This window comes from Castanea sativa, chromosome 11, assembly GCF_040712315.1.
Source record: "Castanea sativa cultivar Marrone di Chiusa Pesio chromosome 11, ASM4071231v1".
In the NCBI taxonomy this organism is placed as follows: domain Eukaryota; kingdom Viridiplantae; phylum Streptophyta; class Magnoliopsida; order Fagales; family Fagaceae; genus Castanea; species Castanea sativa.
The window spans coordinates 64,390,294-64,410,197 of record NC_134023.1 but is presented as its reverse complement, the minus strand read 5'-3'; the positions used below and the strand labels follow the sequence as shown (position 1 = coordinate 64,410,197).

The 19,904-nt window shown below is 33.9% G+C and overlaps 2 protein-coding genes across 2 annotated transcripts; one reads left to right on the top strand and one right to left on the bottom strand.

The window, feature by feature from the left end:
* Positions 1–620: 620 nt before the first annotated feature.
* LOC142616951 (uncharacterized) lies at positions 621–1,259 on the bottom strand. The gene has a single exon (XM_075789683.1). The coding sequence runs from the start codon at positions 1,257–1,259 to the stop codon at positions 621–623; it is 639 nt and encodes a 212-aa protein (XP_075645798.1).
* Positions 1,260–6,154: 4,895 nt separating this feature from the next.
* Positions 6,155–13,460, top strand: LOC142614635 (serine carboxypeptidase-like 40). Its single transcript, XM_075787194.1, has 7 exons — positions 6,155–6,636; positions 7,309–7,416; positions 9,189–9,463; positions 11,162–11,422; positions 11,940–12,151; positions 12,931–13,039; positions 13,158–13,460. The coding sequence occupies exons 1-7, from the start codon at positions 6,261–6,263 to the stop codon at positions 13,314–13,316; spliced, it is 1,500 nt and encodes a 499-aa protein (XP_075643309.1). The 5' UTR covers positions 6,155–6,260; the 3' UTR covers positions 13,317–13,460.
* The last annotated feature ends 6,444 nt before the right edge of the window (positions 13,461–19,904 follow it).

Here is a 19,904-nt window from a genome sequence, read left to right as displayed (position 1 = left end):
ACCCTTAGCACACAATAGGAATAGGTATCGTGATAAGAGATCCCCCTGACGAATCCCCCTAGATGGCCTGATGTTGCCATATGGCTTCCCATTAATAAGAATGGAAAAAGAAGGCATGGTGATACAACCCATCACCCAACTAATCCAAGTGACTAGAAAACCCAACTTTGCCATAATACCCTGCAGGAAGTGCCACTTAACACGGTCATATGCCTTACTAATGTCAAGCTTCAATGCAAGAGATTCCTTTTTGCCTTTTTTCTGAGAGTGCATGGTATGTAAAGTTTCATAGGCCACAAATATATTGTTTGTGATGAGTCTCCTTTCTAGGTAGGGGCTATAATACTTGGGAGAATATGTTTCAACCTATTAGCCAAAACTTTGGATATAATCTTGTAAATAACATTACATAAACTAATAGGTTGGAAGTCAGACATTTTCTCAGGTGACTTTATTTTAGGGATCAACACAATATGGGCATGATTTATAGCAGGAACCATGACACTAGAATTAAAATAATCCAGGACATCATTAACAACACTATCACCCACTGCATGCCAAAATTTTTGGAAAAAAAGTGCGTTTATACCATCAGGCCTAGGTTCCTTGATTGGCCCCATTTAGAACAGTGCAGCCTTGATTTCTTCAGCAGTAAAATCACTAGTTAAATCTTGTTGCATTTCTGGGGTCAGCTTGTGAGGTACAGTATTGAGATAATCATCAATTTGGGAACATGTACCTACAGTAAACAAGTTATCAAAATAATCAGTCGCCACCACAGCTATTTCTTCCTCCTCCTCCATCCAAGCATCCTTAGTATACTTTATCCCCTTTATATGATTTCTCCTTCTACGTTGTGAAGCCTTTGAGTGGAAAAATTTTGTGTTCTTGTCCCCATGTTTCAACCAAGCCACTCTAGATCTCTGAGTCCAAAAAATCTCCTGTTTTAGAAGTAAATCATCCAATGTTTTGCATACAACCAAAAATTCAGCTCGCGAAGCTTCAGTTGTCTCCTCCATATTTAACAGTTCTATCCTTTTTTGCAGTTGTGTAATTTCCTTAGTATTCGGGTTTGTTTTAGTTGAACCCCAAGCACTTAAAGCCTCACCACAACACTTTATTTTATGTTGGATCATCCCTAACCATTGACCCCCAAACTCACCAGTCACCCATGCATCTGACACAACCTCCTCACAATCCTCCCAATGCAACCAATTTTCCTCAAACTTAAAGCCTTTTCTACCCTTTCTCGGCTTCATGTGTTTTGTTCGAAGAATAATAGGAAGAGGATCTGACTCATGAGGGGGAAGATGAGTTACAAAACTTAGCTAAAACTTGTCTCCCCAATCCTTTGTCACAACAGCTCCGTCTAGCTTGAGTTTTGTGTTTGCATCACCCGGTCTTTTATTATTCCAGGTATATGGATATCCTTTAAATCCCAAATCCTCCAACTAGCAAACCTCCAAGGTAGCACGAAAAGCATCAATTTGGCTCATTTGAGGTGGTCTTCTGCTGAGCTTTTATGTAGACTGAATGATTGCATTAAAATCACCAATGCACATCCAAGGTCCCCCCACAAAAGTTTTAAGATGCTCTAATAATTCCCAAGACTTATATTTCATGTTTGTTTCTGGCCAGCCATAGAAACATGTCAGCTACCATTCGAACCTATCTTCTTCCTTCACTTTCACTAGGATATGATTATCTGTGTAATTTATCAACTCTAACACTACCCCTTCCTTCCAAATCAGAGCCAACCCACCACCCATATCCGGTTTTTTTACAATGATTTTATGTGGGTAAGGCAACTCACCATACAACCTATTAAACCCTTCTTTGTCCAACCTTGTTTCCATCAGAAAACACACATTGAGAGCTTGTTCTCTCACAATTTTGTGAAGGCTTCAACCTGTCCAAGGGTTCCTAAGCCCTTGGCAGTTCCAACTTAAGAGTTTCATTGCTCCCAGCAAGGGTGGTCGTCCACCCTCGCCGATCCATCTGCAAAACTTGAAGATAATTTCTCACGTTTCACTTTCTGAACTTCCTTTGCATGTGACAAAGAGAGATTAGAATACTGCTCACTAACTCTTTTCCCTAATATTGGACCCCCAAGTGCTTTAGTGAAGCTTCCTAGCCCATAGTCCATCCTCATAATTCTAGTCCAGGTAGACTTTTGTTTAGGCCCATGATGCCCATTCAACCTAGCTACCTGATCTGCTTGTGGCATCTCCAAATTTGATTCTACAATTCCCACATCTGAAACCACATCATCTGACATCAGCCTATCCGCTACTCCTTTTTCCTTAGAATTATTAATCAAGTTGCCTACTACCGTAGCAACATCAATAGGATCAGATTGTCGTTTATTCACAACCTCCTTATGTAACGTATTATCATCAACCTCTTCCACTTCTTGTTTCTCGTGGCACACCATCTGACTACTCATCTCTATCCCTTGATCCTCGGCCTGATCATCATGTTGATAGAAATCCTCTCCCAGATTTTCGGACCTCCATGCACCAGCCTTCTCCTCCGCCTCTTCCTTTCGTGGTGGTGATCGCTGTCTGCTACCTGCAACCTTCAGCCAATCACCATATTGGTACTCTATCTCCCCACCATTTTCTCCACAGCATAGTGACTAGCACAATGGCGTAAATCATGTCCAAGTAGTCCACAATAATGGCAGAAAATAGGTAACCTCTCATACTTAAACGTTACCCATGTGCATACACCATCAGAGTCTGAAATGAAACCTCCACGCCTCAGAGGCTTTGAAATAGGCAATGCAACCCGGACCCTTATGAAAATTTTTTGCATATCTTGTCTTCGACGCCGTTCAACATCTTCCACAATACCCAACCTACTCCCTACTTCAGTTGCTACTTTAGAAGAAAGCATATCAAAAGGAGCACCCCAAATCTGAACGCACAAAGATGCACACTCCAACTTCACATTACTTGCTGTCATCCCCTTATGCCATCTCTTGAGTATTAGTAATTGATTATCAAAACACCACGGTCCCCCTTTCAACACACGGTTCAGATCAAAATCATTTTGAAACTTGAACTGAAATAGATTCATTCCCACCTCTATAATTTGCAAGCCGGATTGCATCCCCCACACTCTTCTCATTGTTGACAATGCCGCCCTTTTATTAAAAGCCTTGCAAGTAAAAAATTTGCCGATTAAACTCAGATTGCAACTCTCAATCGCAGGTAATCTGGCCTCCTTAGATATCAAAATAACTTTCCTCCTCTGCTGTAAGCTTCATATTCCCCAAACTCTCAATCACATCTTCCGTCATAATAACAGAGTTAACAAACGCAGTCCAAAAAATTGAAAAAAGCAGACCCTCAGGTTGCCCTAAGGGAGGGAGATTCTCGTTTAGTAAACGAGAGAGTAGACTCCTACGTGAGGAGAGGCTGTTAGGAGGAAATTGTGAATTTAATCACTTAAGTCTAACACTCTAACTAGGGATCATATATATATAATGGCGGCTCTAGGAATTGTTTTTAGGGTAGTCACTAAGAAATTTAAACTATACAAAACCTAATAAAGTGCTAACTTGAATATTTGCTACAATTGCAAGTCAAATCACTAAGGAGAGAAAAATTGTTGTGATTGCAAAACCAAAAAGAGTATAGCTGTTGTTATCATAAAAAAGAACTCACAACCACTATTTTTCTTAGTACCATTTTTTAAGGAAAAATGAAATTAGAGATTATTTTATTGAATAGGTTGAATTTTACAAATTTAAATGACTAGCCATTTTTATCTTTTTATTTTATAATAGGCTTTTTGTTGAACAATTTGTTCACTTGTTGTTTGGTTTATGTTTGTTATTATTTGGGCTAATATTTATTGTTATTATTTTATATTTAAAAAAAAAATTATAAAAGGGATTAAAGATTATGTTTGGGGGGGGGGGGGGAGGGGAAGGGAATTAATTTTCGAGTAATGCTACATTCACAATATTCTTACAATAAATCTTATGCAAAAAGCTTTTATAGGTGGGTAAAAAAATATTATCGGTATTTGGGTCAAATTAGAATTAGTAACAGCTCACTACTTTGAATTTGTTGTAAAAGTATTATAAAAATGTTGTGAATCTAACATTACTCTTATTTTTGTTGAACTCAAATTTTTGTGATACTCAAGTCAGGATGTTCAACATTTTTATTAGAGTGATTACAATAAGTTAGTTTAGCATATGATATTTGTGGGGAGTAAAAGCTCTTGAATAAACGTTTAGGCTTTAGGCCTGATTGACTGGTATTAGTTTGTTTTGATCAGGGCCTCTAGGCCCACAAGTCGGTCTGCACTGTAGAGGTCCGAGGAGTTATCTGAGGAAGAATGTCTCCTCGGACAGACCCACCAACGACCCTGGGACTTGCTAAATGGGTTAGAGGCAGAATTTTAGAAGAACTGATGGGTAAGAAGGTGATCCAAGCACCCTTTAGAAGCAGGAACATGTGAGAAATATCTAAGGAAAAAGCTGCTACCACCGCATTAAAGGCTCTGCATCTACTTCCTTGGCCGCATTAATGGGGAAATGACATCTGAACAATGGAATTCCGCATTCCTGCTATTATTTGAAGACTTCAAGAAGGTGGTGGATGGGACAAGGATCTAAGAGGAAGATTTGTATGACACGTGGACGAACCAGTGAAGAAGAAGAAATATATAAGGAGACGAGAGAGGAAAGAGGAGGGGACTGGCTTCTTAGCGAGAAAAAGAACTAAGAATTGTAATCTTTGGCATAGAAAGAAAAGGAATATACAACTTGTCCTCGGCTTACGTCCAAGGAGATTTCTTTGTTATATTTGCTTATCATTTGCATAGATTGAGTCATTTTAGCCTGTTGATCAAATTTCCAACATCCCAAACCTAAGTTTCAAATCTATATTCTACAAATTTCATTATATAAGGCTCATTGGGCTTGTGCCCATCACCTACTTTGGGTCCGGGTACAAATGTGCGCTTACAATATTTTTTTTCAATTGTATATATACATTTTTTTGTCAAGTTAGGTGCAAGTCAGAATGGTTTTGTGACCACCCTAGCTTGCATGTGGAGCAGCCAGTGTGTGTGTGTATATATATATATATATTATACTTGCATTATGTGACTCAGTATAAATGTTACACATTATATGATATGTTTTTGCCATGCAATTATATTAAAATAACATAGTAATTAGCACTAAGTTAAATTCTGCTGCCAAAGTTTCGAGAAATTTAAAGTACCACTTCGAAAATAATTTAATTATTATTAAACATTTCAAAGATAATCATATTAGACAATGTATATCATTATCATTTCAAAGATAATGAAATTTATGGTTATTTTAATTTATATGGATAATTTATTATTACTTTCTTTTTGATAATGATATTAGACAATGTATGTCATTATCATCATCATCATCATCATTATTATTATTATTATTATTATTATTATTATTATTATTATTATTATTATTATTATTATTATTATTATTTAATTTAAAAAATATTTTTTACTTAATTTAAATTATTTTGATCTTCTGCCATAACTTATTTTTTTCAGCCATAAAATCAGATTTTATATTCGTGCATATTCTATGTAGCTTTTTTATGCAAGTATTACAAATTGTATGATGTGCGTGCTTTGGTCTTGTGATGTGCAGTGTATATAAGTACATTAAAATTGCTAATAAGTATATTTTATTCTAAATGAAACTATTATTGATGCATGTTTTAAGAATTTTATAAGAATAATTTATTATTTAAAATCTAAAGTTTTTGGTTGTGATAAACTTGGTCGCACATGATGTGCTTTCACACATAATTAAACTTATTTTTATTTTTTAAAAATTGCTTTCTATTTTGTTCTATTTCAATTATATTAAATAAATATATTCTTAATTTATATCTAATTAATTATAATATTACTATTAGTATATTATATCATTATTGGTAGTACATATATAACAAAACATATTCTACTAACCTTTTTGTTGTTTTTTCTTCCTAGGCATCTTTGACTAATGACTAACATCTAGGATGAGAATGACACTTGGTGGAAAAGCCATCATCGCTATTCTAAGTTTTTAACTCATCCTAAAAGTTGAAACGTGCACATTTGGAATCATCTTTCTTCTACTACATTATATAAACAACTATAGCTTAATTAAGATCCATATCCATTATCTTTTTCCTTTCATATCTCTTCCTTATATTTGTGTCTCGTGTGTGTCTAAGTGGAGAGAAACAGACACAATGGAAAGTAAACCTTTTTGTTGGATTCTTCTATCCTTGCTCATTCTTTCATGCTTTGTGTCTCAAACTGATGAAAAAATGCAAGGACAAACTCTAGCCTATCTTGACAATTCCACATTGAAGAAAAGTTCTGGCTTCGACACGAGTTTTTTCGAGGCAATCGACAATTTCAATGAAACTAGCAGTGTTCATCCTCAGGAGGGGTTGAAGGAGAAAGATAGGATTGAGAGATTGCCTGGACAAACCCAAGTGAATTTCTCTCAATATGGTGGCTATGTTACGGTGGATAAATCAGCTGGTCGTGCACTTAATTATTATTTTGTTGAAGCTCAACATTCTAAGGATTCATTGCCTCTTCTTCTTTGGCTTAATGGAGGTATACAATACTATACTTGATCCTATCTCAGTCTCCAGTTAAATGCATGCTATTTTGTCTGAAGTAAATATATATATATATATATATATATATATATATATATATATATATATATATTTTCCTTTTCGTTTTGTAGTGCTTTTTTCTTTTTATTAATCTGTTTCCTTTTAATTTTTAGAGATAGACATGGAAGGATAAGTGATAAGAAAAAAAAAAAAATGAAAGTATATATTTTATTTTTAACGAGTGTGTTGCCCTTCCTCATTAAAAGCATTACTACCCCAAGAAACTTTTACTTTGAACTATAGTCAATTGTTCCTAAAGAAGCCCATAACTAACACTTAAAAGTTAAAACTACATATATTTAACACTACACAAAATGACAAAATAGGAAGAAGCCTTGTTCTGGTATTATTAATTTACTATAGTATTTTTATTTTAATGTTAAAGGCACGTGCATACAATTTAAATTGAAAATAGAAATGTAAAAATTAATTGCTATAACTCGATATTATATTTGACAACGGAGTAGAAATGTTATCTACATCTATAGTATCTGGCACCTAGTTATAATATGGTCTTATTTGATGATTATTATTCTTGCTTAATTTCCTAGCTAGTTATAATATGGTCCTATTTGATGATTATTATTCTTGCTTAATTTCTCCATAGGTCCTGGTTGTTCATCTCTGGCTTATGGAGAAATGCAAGAGCTCAGGCCATTTCGTGTGCACAGTGATGGCAAAACACTTTACAAAAACAAATTTTCATGGAATTATGGTAAACTGAGTGCATTGCTGGCAAATTAAATACTAAAGTAACCAATTAAAAAATAATAAAAAATTTTAATTAGTATTTAAAAAAATGCCATGTCAGCTTCTAAATATAAATAAATTACTAATCAATTTTAACGAAATTAAAAAGAAAAAACAAAATTAAAAACAATAAAATACATCAATTTAGATCTAATTTATTTTGAAAAAGAACACACAAGAACACAATCGCAGATTTAAACATCAACACAAGAACATAAAGCACAAACCCAGAACCAAATACAAAGAACGCAAACTCAACATAGAACATAAAACACAAACTCAGATCACAAACACAAAGAACACAATTACACAGCCCACCCAAACCCAGACTACACCTTCGCCATTTCCTTCCTCAAATCCCAAGCTCACTCCCTCAACCTCCAAACACAAACTCTCCATTTCATTCTCTATCTCTTCCCTCTCAGTCCTCCTAGCTCAAGATCTCTCTCATCTTTGCTCAAGATCTCTCGCCTCCTCATCTCGCCGCTAACCTCCACAGCCATCGCCGCCAACCTCCAAATCCCTCACCGCCGACCTCCCACGCTAGGTCTCTCATTTCTTCTATCTCTGTCACTCTCTATCTCTTCCCTATCCTTCTTGCTCAATATCTCTCGCCGCCAACCTCTACAGCCCTCGCCGTCGACCTTCAGATCTCTTGATCGGTCGTGGGTGTGAGATTTGGGATGGGTTTCGATGTGTGGGTTTTGGGTCATTGGTTGATCGGTTGGGTTGGGATTTTGGGCCGGTGGTGGTGTCGTGGTTGTGGCGGTGGTTGGTTTGAGTTTTGGGCCAGCGATGCTTGTGGGTGTAGTGGGCGGCGATGTTTATGGCTGTAGTGGGCCGGCGGTGTTTGTTGAAGATTTTGAGTTTTTTGTTTTGTTTTTGTTTTTGTTTTTATTTTTTTAGTTTTTCCTCTTTTGTTGAGGTTTTTGGATTTAGAATTTGTTGGAAATCCAGTGATTGTAATTGTAGTTTGTTGTGGTTGATTTGCCATTGGTGGTGATTTACCGTTGCTGTTGGCGGTTAGTTTATGGTGGTTTTGAGTTAATATATTATTTATGTCGTGAAATGGAGAGTTTGTGTTTGGAGGTTGAGGGAGTAGTCTTGGGATTTGAGGAAGGAAATGCCGAAGATGTAGTCTGGGTTTGGGTGGGCTGTGTAATTGTATTCTTTGTATTTGTGATTTGAGTTTGTGTTTTATGTTCAGTGTTGAGTTTGTGTTTGGTTTTGGGTTTGTGTTTTATGTTCTTGTGTTGATGTTTAAATCTGTGATTGTGTTCTTATTCAAAATGAATTAGATCTGAATTGATGTATTTTAATGTTTATAATTTGTTTTTTCTTTTTTAATTTCGTTAAAATTGATTAAATTTTTTTTTAATATTTAGAAGCTGACATGGCATTTTTTTAAATGCTATTTTTTTTATTTTTTAATTGGTCACGTCAGCATTTAATGTGCCAGCAATGCACTCAGTTTGCCACCTAAACAATTTCTGTTAGTGGGGGCTAACCTAAAGGACCAAAATGAAACGCGTTAATTGATTTAGGGACTAAAAGTGGTAAAATTAAAATGTAGGGACTAAAATGAAAAAAGGTCAAAATGTAGGGACTAAAATTGCATTTACACCTTTATTTTATGGTTTTTTTCCCCAAAATTTAATAATATAATTAATTAATTATCATTCTCTTCCAAAACATATTTTCAATTTTACTTGTTCATAATTTGAATTTTCTCTTCAGCCGCAAATGTTTTGTTCCTTGAGTCTCCTGCTGGGGTAGGATTTTTGTACTCCAACACAACAAAGGATTATAGTATGAGTGGGGATAAAAGAACTGTAGGAGATAATTATGTGTTTTTGTTGAATTGGCTAAAAAGATTTCCTAACTACAAGAATCGTGATTTTTATGTTGCTGGAGAAAGCTATGCTGGGCATTATGTTCCTCAACTTGCACATACCATTCTCTTCCATAATAAGAAAGCTAACAAGACCGTTATCAACCTCAAAGGGATCATTGTATGTCTCTCTCTCTCTCTCTCTCTCTCTCTCTCTCTCTCTCTCTCTCTCTCTCTCTCTCTCTCTCTCTCTCTCTCTCTCTCTCTCTCTCTCTCAAAACACACACAAATTAACAATTGTAAATTAGATAATAGTCTATGAGAAATAATTAGATGTCACACTGTAAGTGTTTATATATCTTTAAGCTATTCAAAATGAAGAATTTGCTGAAACTATTAGAAGTATTGGTTAAATGATTAAATTTACTATATTCCAATAGTTTAAACTTTTGGGACAATCGGTAATCTAACATGGTATTAGAACATGAGATCCTGAGTTCAATCATTGTCTCTTCCACTCTACCTCCTATTTAAATTCCCGCGTGTTGGGCCTCACCAATTAAAAGGTAGTTTCGGCCCACACGTGAGGGGGGTGCTAGAAGTATTGGTTAAATGATTAAATTTATCATATCTCAATAGCTTAAACTTTTGGGACAATTAGTAATTTAATAGAAACTTAGATGTTACGCTACTTGTTAGTCTTTCCATTTTCAAAAATTATCATGATGGTGAAGGAAGCCATGCTTAGTATATTAGACTGTAATTAACAACATACTTCGTCTTGGTGATCACATGACTTACAAACTTTAAAATGATTTACAAGGTGAATTGACGTTCTAGAGTACAATTAGTTATTGAAAAATTGTTTGGTAGAAGTTTATATAAACAAAAAACAGTTTATAAAGTTTGTTTGGTTTGTGAGTTTCTTTTTTCAAGCTTTAAAATCTGATATTCATTATTCAAGATCACTGAGATGTTTAAACTCCAAATTGAATTTTAAACCAATTTGTAAAACACAGCGGACTTTGGATATATTAATATATGGATAAAATGAGTATTTTTTGTTGTTGATAATTCAATAGTTACAATAAGGTAGCGGACTACGGATATATTAATATATGGATAAAATGAGTTTTTTTTTTTTTTTAATAAATAATTCAATAGTTACAATAACGTAGAGGAGATTTGAACATAGCATATTTTTGTTAGAAATACCAAATATTTAGAATGTGCCAACAAATTAAGTTATCAAATTTTTAATGATAAAATAAGAGAATATTAATATCTTTTTTTAGATAGAAAATATTGATATCCTTGACTGACTAATCATAAGGATAAGGATATTCTCATTACGCATGTAGAGATAAGAGACTTAACTCACTTTGACTTCATAATTTCTTATGTTACAGCTTTTACTATTTGTAAAAGAAATTTCTTGTAAATTTATAAGATATAAATACTATCAAATGAAAATTATAGATGATTTAATTATACAGATTAAAGGTTAAAATGTGTGGACGGCTGATGTTTAATTTACATAGAAGTATCCATAGTTCAAATCCTTTCAACTATTGAATTGTAAAAAAAAAAAAGTAGATTCAAAATTAAAAAAAGAAGAAGTAATAATGGTGAATATACGAGGAGATGAAGGTCAAGGTAGTTCAAGAGGCTCAAGCTTGAAATAGTTGTAGAGCAAGCCACATAATTCTAAAACTACTTATATATAGTAAGTATTATAATTTTAAAATTAGTTTATTGGTTAGCCTAGAATTATTTTGAAACTTAATTGGTTAACATCTTTGACGTTTCAAATCTTCCTTCCATCGTAATTATAGAATTACAAAACAAATATCTCAATGTTTTCATTTTCATAATGCAGATTGGAAATGCATTGATCAACGATGAAACAGATACGCAAGGAATGTTTGATTACCTTGAGACCCATGCAATCGCTTCAGACCGAGATGTGTATCAAATACAAAAATATTGCAACTTCTCATCCAATGCCTCCACTCCATCTCTTGAGTGCATTGCAGCCCGTGAAGCAGCGTTGAAGGATATTTCCTCCATCGACATCTATAACATTTACGCTCCCTTGTGCTCCTCTTCCAATCTCACAGCTCAGCCCAAGAAAACATCTGTAAGTTGATAAATATTTCTAGTGAGTTCGAAGTGAAAAAAGAATAAACAAGAAGGGAAAATATAATAGTGGTTATTAAATTAAGGAATCCAAGTTCTTAAAAAATTTATGTAATTTTTTTTCCTTCATTGCATACATGCTTCTAATTAAGATCCGAAAGTGCTTAAATTGTTAAGCAAAAACTGTGCTTTTTAGCTTTAGAACTTAGAGTTTGTTAAGGATTTCTATTTTCTATTTTCTTTTTCACGCATGGTTCATGTTGCAATAGTCTGAAAAAATTGAGTGCGAGCTTGAGAAATGGTGTTTTAGGTTTAGAATGAACATTTAAAAGATGGTTACGAGGATTTGAAGTTGCTAAACAACTTTTTAGGTTTTAAAAATGCTTTTTAAGGCTTCCAAATCACTTAACCAAAGGGACTCATTATTCAAAAGAGATGTCATTTATAACATATCATATTATGAATTTTTTATCCTAAAAGTGTACTAATTTACATTGTTCTGTTATTTTGTGGTGCAGATATTTAGATTTGATCCATGCAGCGAGTACTATGTACATGCTTATATGAATAGGCCTGATGTTCAAGAAGCCCTACATGCCAATGTTACTAGACTCACACATGACTGGGAACCATGTAGTGATGTCATACAGAAATGGGTTGATAGTCCATCAACCATCATTCCCCATTTGCAGGAGCTCATGGCCAGTGGCCTTCGAGTGTGGATTTTCAGGTAAAAGTATTATTGTCATATATTTCGTTGTTCTATATTGACACAATTAGGAATTAACCTTTATTTATTTTTTGTTGTTGTTACTCTCTCTAATTAATTTAGAAACGTTTTCAATTCAATAATCTTAATTTTTGTAAGTCATTTAACTTGTATTTTCAATTGTCATTCTTTATGTCCACCAAAATGAAGTTGCATTGGAAAGCGAAAAAATCATTAAAACTAACGATTATGTTTGATGAAATTAGACAAAATAACTAAATGAAAAACAAATTATTGTTAAATGTTTGGGGAAAAAAAAAAAAACTGAAGTGAAAACAGGTCAAAGTTAGATCATTGTAATCTGTAATTTAGCATTATTAATTGTTATTATTGCTAATTGGTTTATAAATAATTACATAGTTCATCTTTGCTAAGATAAATACTCCACCTTAATGGAACAAATAGGTCTTAATTACTATTACTTGGGGTTTAATTGGTTATAAAATGGTTACGGACTACAAACTACAACATATAGAGGAAATCAAATCCCAGATACAGGTCATCTTAACTTCAAAATCACAAGGAGTTTTGAAGAGTTAACCTTAATTTCTAGGATGTTTCAGTGCTTACCACACGTTAACATGTTAGAGGCAAAGAAGTTATTGATTATTTCACTGACTTTTTACCTCTTGTTTAAGACTTGTAAATAATATCTTGGCATCCTTATATATTCTGATAAATATATTATAATCAAAGTATATACACAAATCTCAAATGAGTCTTTATTGGATGAAATGCAGTGGTGATATTGATGGAAGGGTTCCTGTTACTTCAACAAAATACTCTATAAACAAAATGAAGCTTCCTATAAAGACTGCATGGCATCCTTGGTTCCTCACTAAAGATCAGGTATTGCATAGTTCTGTTTATCTTGAATATTTCAATACATGTTTTTGCTTCAAAAAGCTCAAAATATTCTAACATCCCTTATTTAATAGTGAAGATAACTTTTTCGTTGTTGTCACAGGTTGGTGGCTATGCACAAGTGTATGAGGGAGACCTAACATTTGCGACAGTAAGAGAAGCAGGACATCAAGTGCCAAGCTACCAACCCGCAAGAGCATTTTCTTTGATCAAAGACTTCCTTGAAGGAAAACCACTTCCTGATATCAGTAGGCATAATTAATTTTCATTTTTATCTGCACTTTATAAGCCCACATAGGCTCTAGCTAAGTTGGTTCCTTTGTCTTTGTAGTACCAATTATGTTTCTTTTGGTTATTTGAGTTTACCTAATAAAAAGTTAATAGCATGTTTCTTTTTTGAGCAAAAGCCCAAATTGTTTTTACTTTTCAATCATTTAGAGCATTCTTATCAAATGTGCTAAAAATCCTAAATGCCATTTTTTTAGCATTTTTAGCACCTCAAATGCATGATAAAAATCTAGCTACAACAAATTAATATGCTAAATCTTAAAATTTTTTGCATTGAGCTCAGTAGAATCTCATTTTTGAGACCCTACTATAGCAAGATGCTAGAATCTTTTAATATATTTTTTTCTTTTTCTCTCTCCCACTCTCTCATGTGTCGTGTGTGTTTCTTCTCCCCCAGCTTTCCCCTCTCTCTCTCTCTCTCTCTCTCTCTCTCATCAGACTCAAGCTTTCCTCAGGTATATCAAACCATACCTCACCTCTAGATGGATTTCTATATTGTTTGGTGCTATTTGTGATCTGGGTTTTGCTTAGTTTTGTTAGATCTATGTACAAACAATGTGGAAAATTTTCATGATATTTATTTGCTTAAATTTAATTACAGACATTTTCTTAATGTGATCCGGTTGTTTGATTCTCTCTATCTTCATGGGAATAGAATTGGGATATGGTGGTAGAAATCAGATCTATATGTAGGTTTTGAGAAATATTTTTAAGTATGGGTTTTGTGAGCAGTGTATGGATCCGGTGATTGTTTTTGATTTTGGAGAATGTCGGTCTCTGATCGGTGGGCCGGTGGGTGGATATGGTGGCCAGCGGTGCTGGGTTAAGAAAGAGAGACACAAAGGAGAGAGAGACAAAGAGTGGAAGAATAAAAAATGGGTAGGATTGTGGTGGCTAGTCGGCGTGGGTCTCTAATTGTTGTGGTGGTCGTTAGAATTGGGGTGGCTGGTGGCTGGCAATAGGTAGGATTGCTGGGTTGAGACAGTGAGACTGAGAGGGAGAGAGAAACAATGAGACCGAGAGGGAGGGAGGATGAAAAAAATTTAAAAAAAGTAATAAAAAATAATAAAGAAATAATATTTAAATGAAGTTGTAAAAAAAAAATAGAAGTTCGGATGTTTAATGTATTATAAAGTGAGATGTTAAATGTTATAAAGTGGCTTTTCGAGATGCTAAATGCTAAAATTTTTAGAATTCTTAATGTGAATGCTCTTAATATATGGTCCACTTTTGTTCCAAAAATTATATCACTGATAGGGTTCATAAATGTGTTGGTGAATGCTAATATAGAACATATCAAAATTGGGTTGTATTAATAATCTGTTTTAGGGTTGAGTCTGGGCTAGAAGCTACTCAAAGACGACAAAGTTTGGGTGTGGGTCCCATTGTTGCCTTTATTTCTTTGGGAGCTCTTCAACACTACTCCTGATTTCTAGGACAAACAAGAAAGAAGCACAACAACCACGAAAGTTATTATTATTATTTTTTAGATTAATCATTCATGTATCAAACTAACAAACAGCATGTCCATATTTGTAATGGTACAGTTTTTTTTGGGAGCAATATTTAATTTTCTAATAATTTTTTTAACATGCATCTAGTAAACAACCTAGCATTCATCTATTATAGCATATCATATGGCATTTTATAGACATATCAACTTGTCAAATCATTATCAATGTCCATACGTATCTCATCATGTCCTAAAATTCATCTAAATAGACATATCATCATCTCATCCACAATCATAATCTAACATTCATCTAGGCATGGTACATGTCCTACCCTTCATCTAGCCATTTCGTGCTTTATCTCATGGAATAAGATATTACATGGCATCATGTAGCATATGGGCAGTAAGCATATATATCATTACAACATTCAAGGGCCATAAGCATGGAGTATCAATCATGTTCATCATCCAAGCATTGCACATAACAAGACATCATATGTTCACCAAGCACATCACACTCATCGCATATGTGCATGTCCCTATTATAATGCTTGACTTACATTCACCACAACACCTATACATTAATGTATGTTCATGTTCCAATGTAAGTTCAAGTGTTCACACAAGCATATTAACCCTAATTCTTAATCTAATAATCAAAGCATATAAAACATGTTATACTACTACATACTAACCTAAAAAAGCATAAACTAAATTATACAGACCTAAAACATGCATTTAAACTAATAAAATAGAAAGAAAGTAGAAGAACAAACAATTCTAGGTTTCTGGGTTAAACATGCGTGCACATGCATATGCATGTTCTTCTCCTAGCGTGCTTCTAATCTACAAAGCAATAAACCTAAACTACATAAAGGAGAATCAAAACAATGGAAACAAGAAAAAAAACAATAAAACAAAAGAAATTAGGTTAGACCCTTACCTTAAACACAAGAGCTCTTGGAGCTTGATTTTGACCGTTCTCCTTGGTCAATCTACAAAACAAAATACCCAGTGGGTTAGTAAGTTTGACTAGAGGAATAAGAACCAAAATAGGTCCTAGCCAAGAAACTTTACTTTAGGATGTTTTTTGAAGTAAAAAGCCTCTCTTAAATCACTATTTTGGAGTAGATTTAGTGTGCTGTGGAAAACGAGCCATGAGGCCTTTTATAGTGTTCAAAGAGGAGGGGTAGGGGTCTTCATAAGTGATGTGGAATTAGCTCTACCGCATATTCCATTAAAAACTTTCCTTACATGGCTTTCTGAAACCCTAATACACATGCGCAAGGTTGTGTATTCATGCTTGAGGTTACGTACGTATGCTTAGGGTTCATGCAAGGTTTTTCTTTTCAAAAAACATCTTTCAACTAAAGAGTTCTTTTGGCTAGACCTTAGATCAGCCCTAAACCCTTCTAGTGGTATCGTCATTGGGGAACAACTGAATGAGGGCTCAAGTCATGAGAGGTATAAAATGAGGTGTCTATACACTCCAAGAAATCTTATTGGAAAGAATTTTTGTAATTTTATACACTCTTTAGGTCACAAGATAAGTGAGTTAAAAACAAGTTCTTTCAATGTTAAGCAACACATTTATGTATATATATATATATATATATATATATATATATATATATATATATATATATATATATATACTCGTATTTTTTGTATTAAAAATCTGTCCCCTAAGTAACAAATTCTGGCTACACCCTTGTCTTACAGGCTAATAGTTAGGCTCTCAAAGCTCTGCCTTTCTTAATATTGCAAATGTTAGGTCTCCATCGTCCACTTGTGTATAGCCACCGACCTGTAACGCCAACAAATTATGAACTTAGCTCTCCACTTTAATTAGCCAAGGACAAATCCATTCCTTAGAGTCGTCGTCTTTTGTCTCATACTCATCGTTTCCAATCCTCCTTAGTTTTTATTTCTTTTGTTCAATTAATGCCGCAACACAGCTGTTCAATTAGTCAAGGACAAGGGCTTCGTTTTCCTATCAGAAAAGTGTAAGCAGTTATAAACAAATTAATGTATTTTTTTTTCTTTTTAATTGGAAAAGTAAAGATAGTTTTCTATACTATTATTAAGAGAATAAAACTCTTTGGTGTCTTTTTTTTTTTTTTTTCCAACACTAATCTAATATATTTCTCAAAAAAAAAAAAAAAACCCTAATCTAATAAACATTGAAGTTGTTTAAGAATTAAACAGATGGACACAAAGGTTACAATTCTACACCTAATAAACATTGAAGTTGTTTAAGAATTAAACAGATGGACACAAAGGTTACAATTCTACACCCACTAGTACAGCAGTGGAAATTAATTAATTAGTTTTCTAAACTTTATTTTTATTATTCATTATTCATTTCCTTATTAGGAGAAACAATTTCTCTTGAAAAAAAGAAAACAAAACAAAATTCTTCAACACGCATAAAAAGAGCAGAATGTGAGAAGCTACTATTAACTTTTATTTTGCGTTAAATTATAAAAGTGATCTAAAATTTAAGTATTTGAAATTTCTTTTTTCTTATTTGCCACTATAACTTAGAGTTTCTTTTTTGATAAAAAAAATATAATGTGTTGTAATTTTGGACCATTTAAAAAAGTGGGCAGGAAAAAAGTAAAAAAAAAAAAAAAAAAAAAAACGAAGCCTTGAGAGAATAAAACTCTTTGGTGTCTACTTTTTTTCCCTTCCAAAACTAACCTAATACACATTGAAGTTGTTTAGGAGTAGTAAGGTTTTAGACCCCCTAACACAATATGTTTAACCTAATATTAAGCCAAGTTGATTAACAAGTTTTTTAATTAAATCTAGGTTAAACAAATATGTGTAAAATAAATATAATGTGAAAAGTAAAAAACACACAGATTTGATGATCCAGGAAAACCAAACCGGTTAAAAACCTGGGAAGGATTTAACCTAGTTGTTCTCAAAGTAAAAACAGATCCACTATGAAAGAATTGAAGTTTGTACAATAAGACCTATACCACTAACATCCTATTTCTACCTTATGTAGAAAACTTACTACCATGACCATGTGACAGCTTCGAGTTCACAAACTACTTCTTTCCTTAATCTACAGCAACCACAAGTTCTCCTACTTGTGACTTTGAGACTCTACTCAAAGGTTTCAGATCTTCTTGAAAGTTCTTTATGCAGCAATGAAGCAATCATCAAGTTCTTGACATGAATCTTGATCTTGTTAGCTCTATGTGCATGTTTGAAGGTAAACACCTCTCAGATCTCACAGAAAATTCAACAGAACACTCAACAAAGACTTCTAAAACGTAGCTAGGGTTTTTCCTTTTATACCTGGAGTGAAACACTTAACCCTACACATCATATGGGCTTGGGCTGGTTTAGAAATTCTGCAGAAAATTGTTGATCCACGATTCTTAATCGATCGAGCCTTACAGAAATTGAATAGTAATTTCCTGCAATTACTTTATTCCAAACTTACATAAAACCAAACTTTGAACAAGTCTAAACCTGTAAAGGGGGAGTTATATCAGACTTTGAGCAAGTCTATCAGCCTAATTACACATTGTTGCCCAAAATACAATTCAACCTAACTACTATCTATTAGTTGCAAAATTAGACAGCAGCTTTGAATGAATCAACCTGTAAATTCCTAAAACACTAAACAAACCATAAACGCATGTGTGAAAAATACAAGTAAACCAAATAAATTTCTTGTTTTCAAAAACATAAAATAAAAGACATATACCATAAATAACCTCATTATATAACTCATAACCAATGTATCATAGTTTGTGAAACAAGAACATAAACATAAATAAAACAAGAAACATAAAAATATAAAAATAGTGTCTCCCCCTAACATATACAACACATCATCAAAACATATCTCATATCTCCCCCTAAAATACAATCTACATAAAAAAAATATCTCTGTCTCCTCATCTCCCCCTATCACTATGCACTCCCCCTTTTTGTGACGTATTGCCAAAGGGCAATCAAGACTCATCTGAGGGTGGACTCGGTGGAGAAGCACCTCTAGCATCAGCCAAATCTGCTCATAAGGCTGCAACCTCATTGAGCAAATCCAACAAAATTTGTCCATGTGCCGCTTGAACGGTGAGACATGTCTCCAGCATAGTACGCATAGACGAATAAAATGATGTAGATGGTGGAGGATCCACAGCAACAGTGGGGTCCACAAAAGCCTCAGCCATAGGATCACCAGAAGGAGGGGCTTTAGATGCATTACAAGAGAACAAATATCTATGAATCTCAACAAGAGAAAGAATGAAAAGAGTAGGAAAAATAATTGGAGTATCAGTGATGAGAGCTTACAAGAACGCACATCTTTTAATAGGAATGGTATGTATGTGAGAAATAGGCTAATGCTATGACAAGAAATCCTGAAGAACAAATAATTGAGCTCAGTAAGCTCATGAGTGGTAACCCTAGGATTAGTACCCCAACTAATGGTAGTACCAGTAAGAAGAGACATAATGTCATCAAGAGGAGGAAACTCTGTGTAATGATACATAGGTTGCTGTACCAAAGGTACACTAAGAGCAGAAGTCACTACCTCACGGGTAATGACAAACTCTTCACCTCTTATCCAAGTCTTCACATAGTGAATGTTGGAATTATCAAAGTGGATAGAGAGGTTTGAATAAAACTCTCTAATCAAAGCAGCCGAAGGGGGATGCTCTACATCCAGAAGAGGTAACCAACCTTGACTCTCAAAGTTCCTACATATCTCAGGGTTAACCTCATCTAGTATAACTTTTCTTTTAGCCCAAACAGAACTAAAGATATTCAATTTTTCATAAACCTCTTGATTAGACCTAAACTGAAACCTAGAATATTGAAAATCTGAAGAGGAGGAGGTCGAGGTTTTCTTAGCTCTAGTTTTCCTAACTATGACTCTAAGAGTAGAAAGGAAAAAAAAAATAGCAAGAAAAACACAAAAACCAAGGGCAGACTGCATTAGAAAGGGTTAGAGCATAAAATACAATAATAAATAAAAATCTATATAATGCATGTAATGAATGCACATATGATGCATGCTCTAATGCACAAAAAGCTTGTTCAATTTTTCAACATTTACCAATAAGTGACTAGAACCAAGAGTTT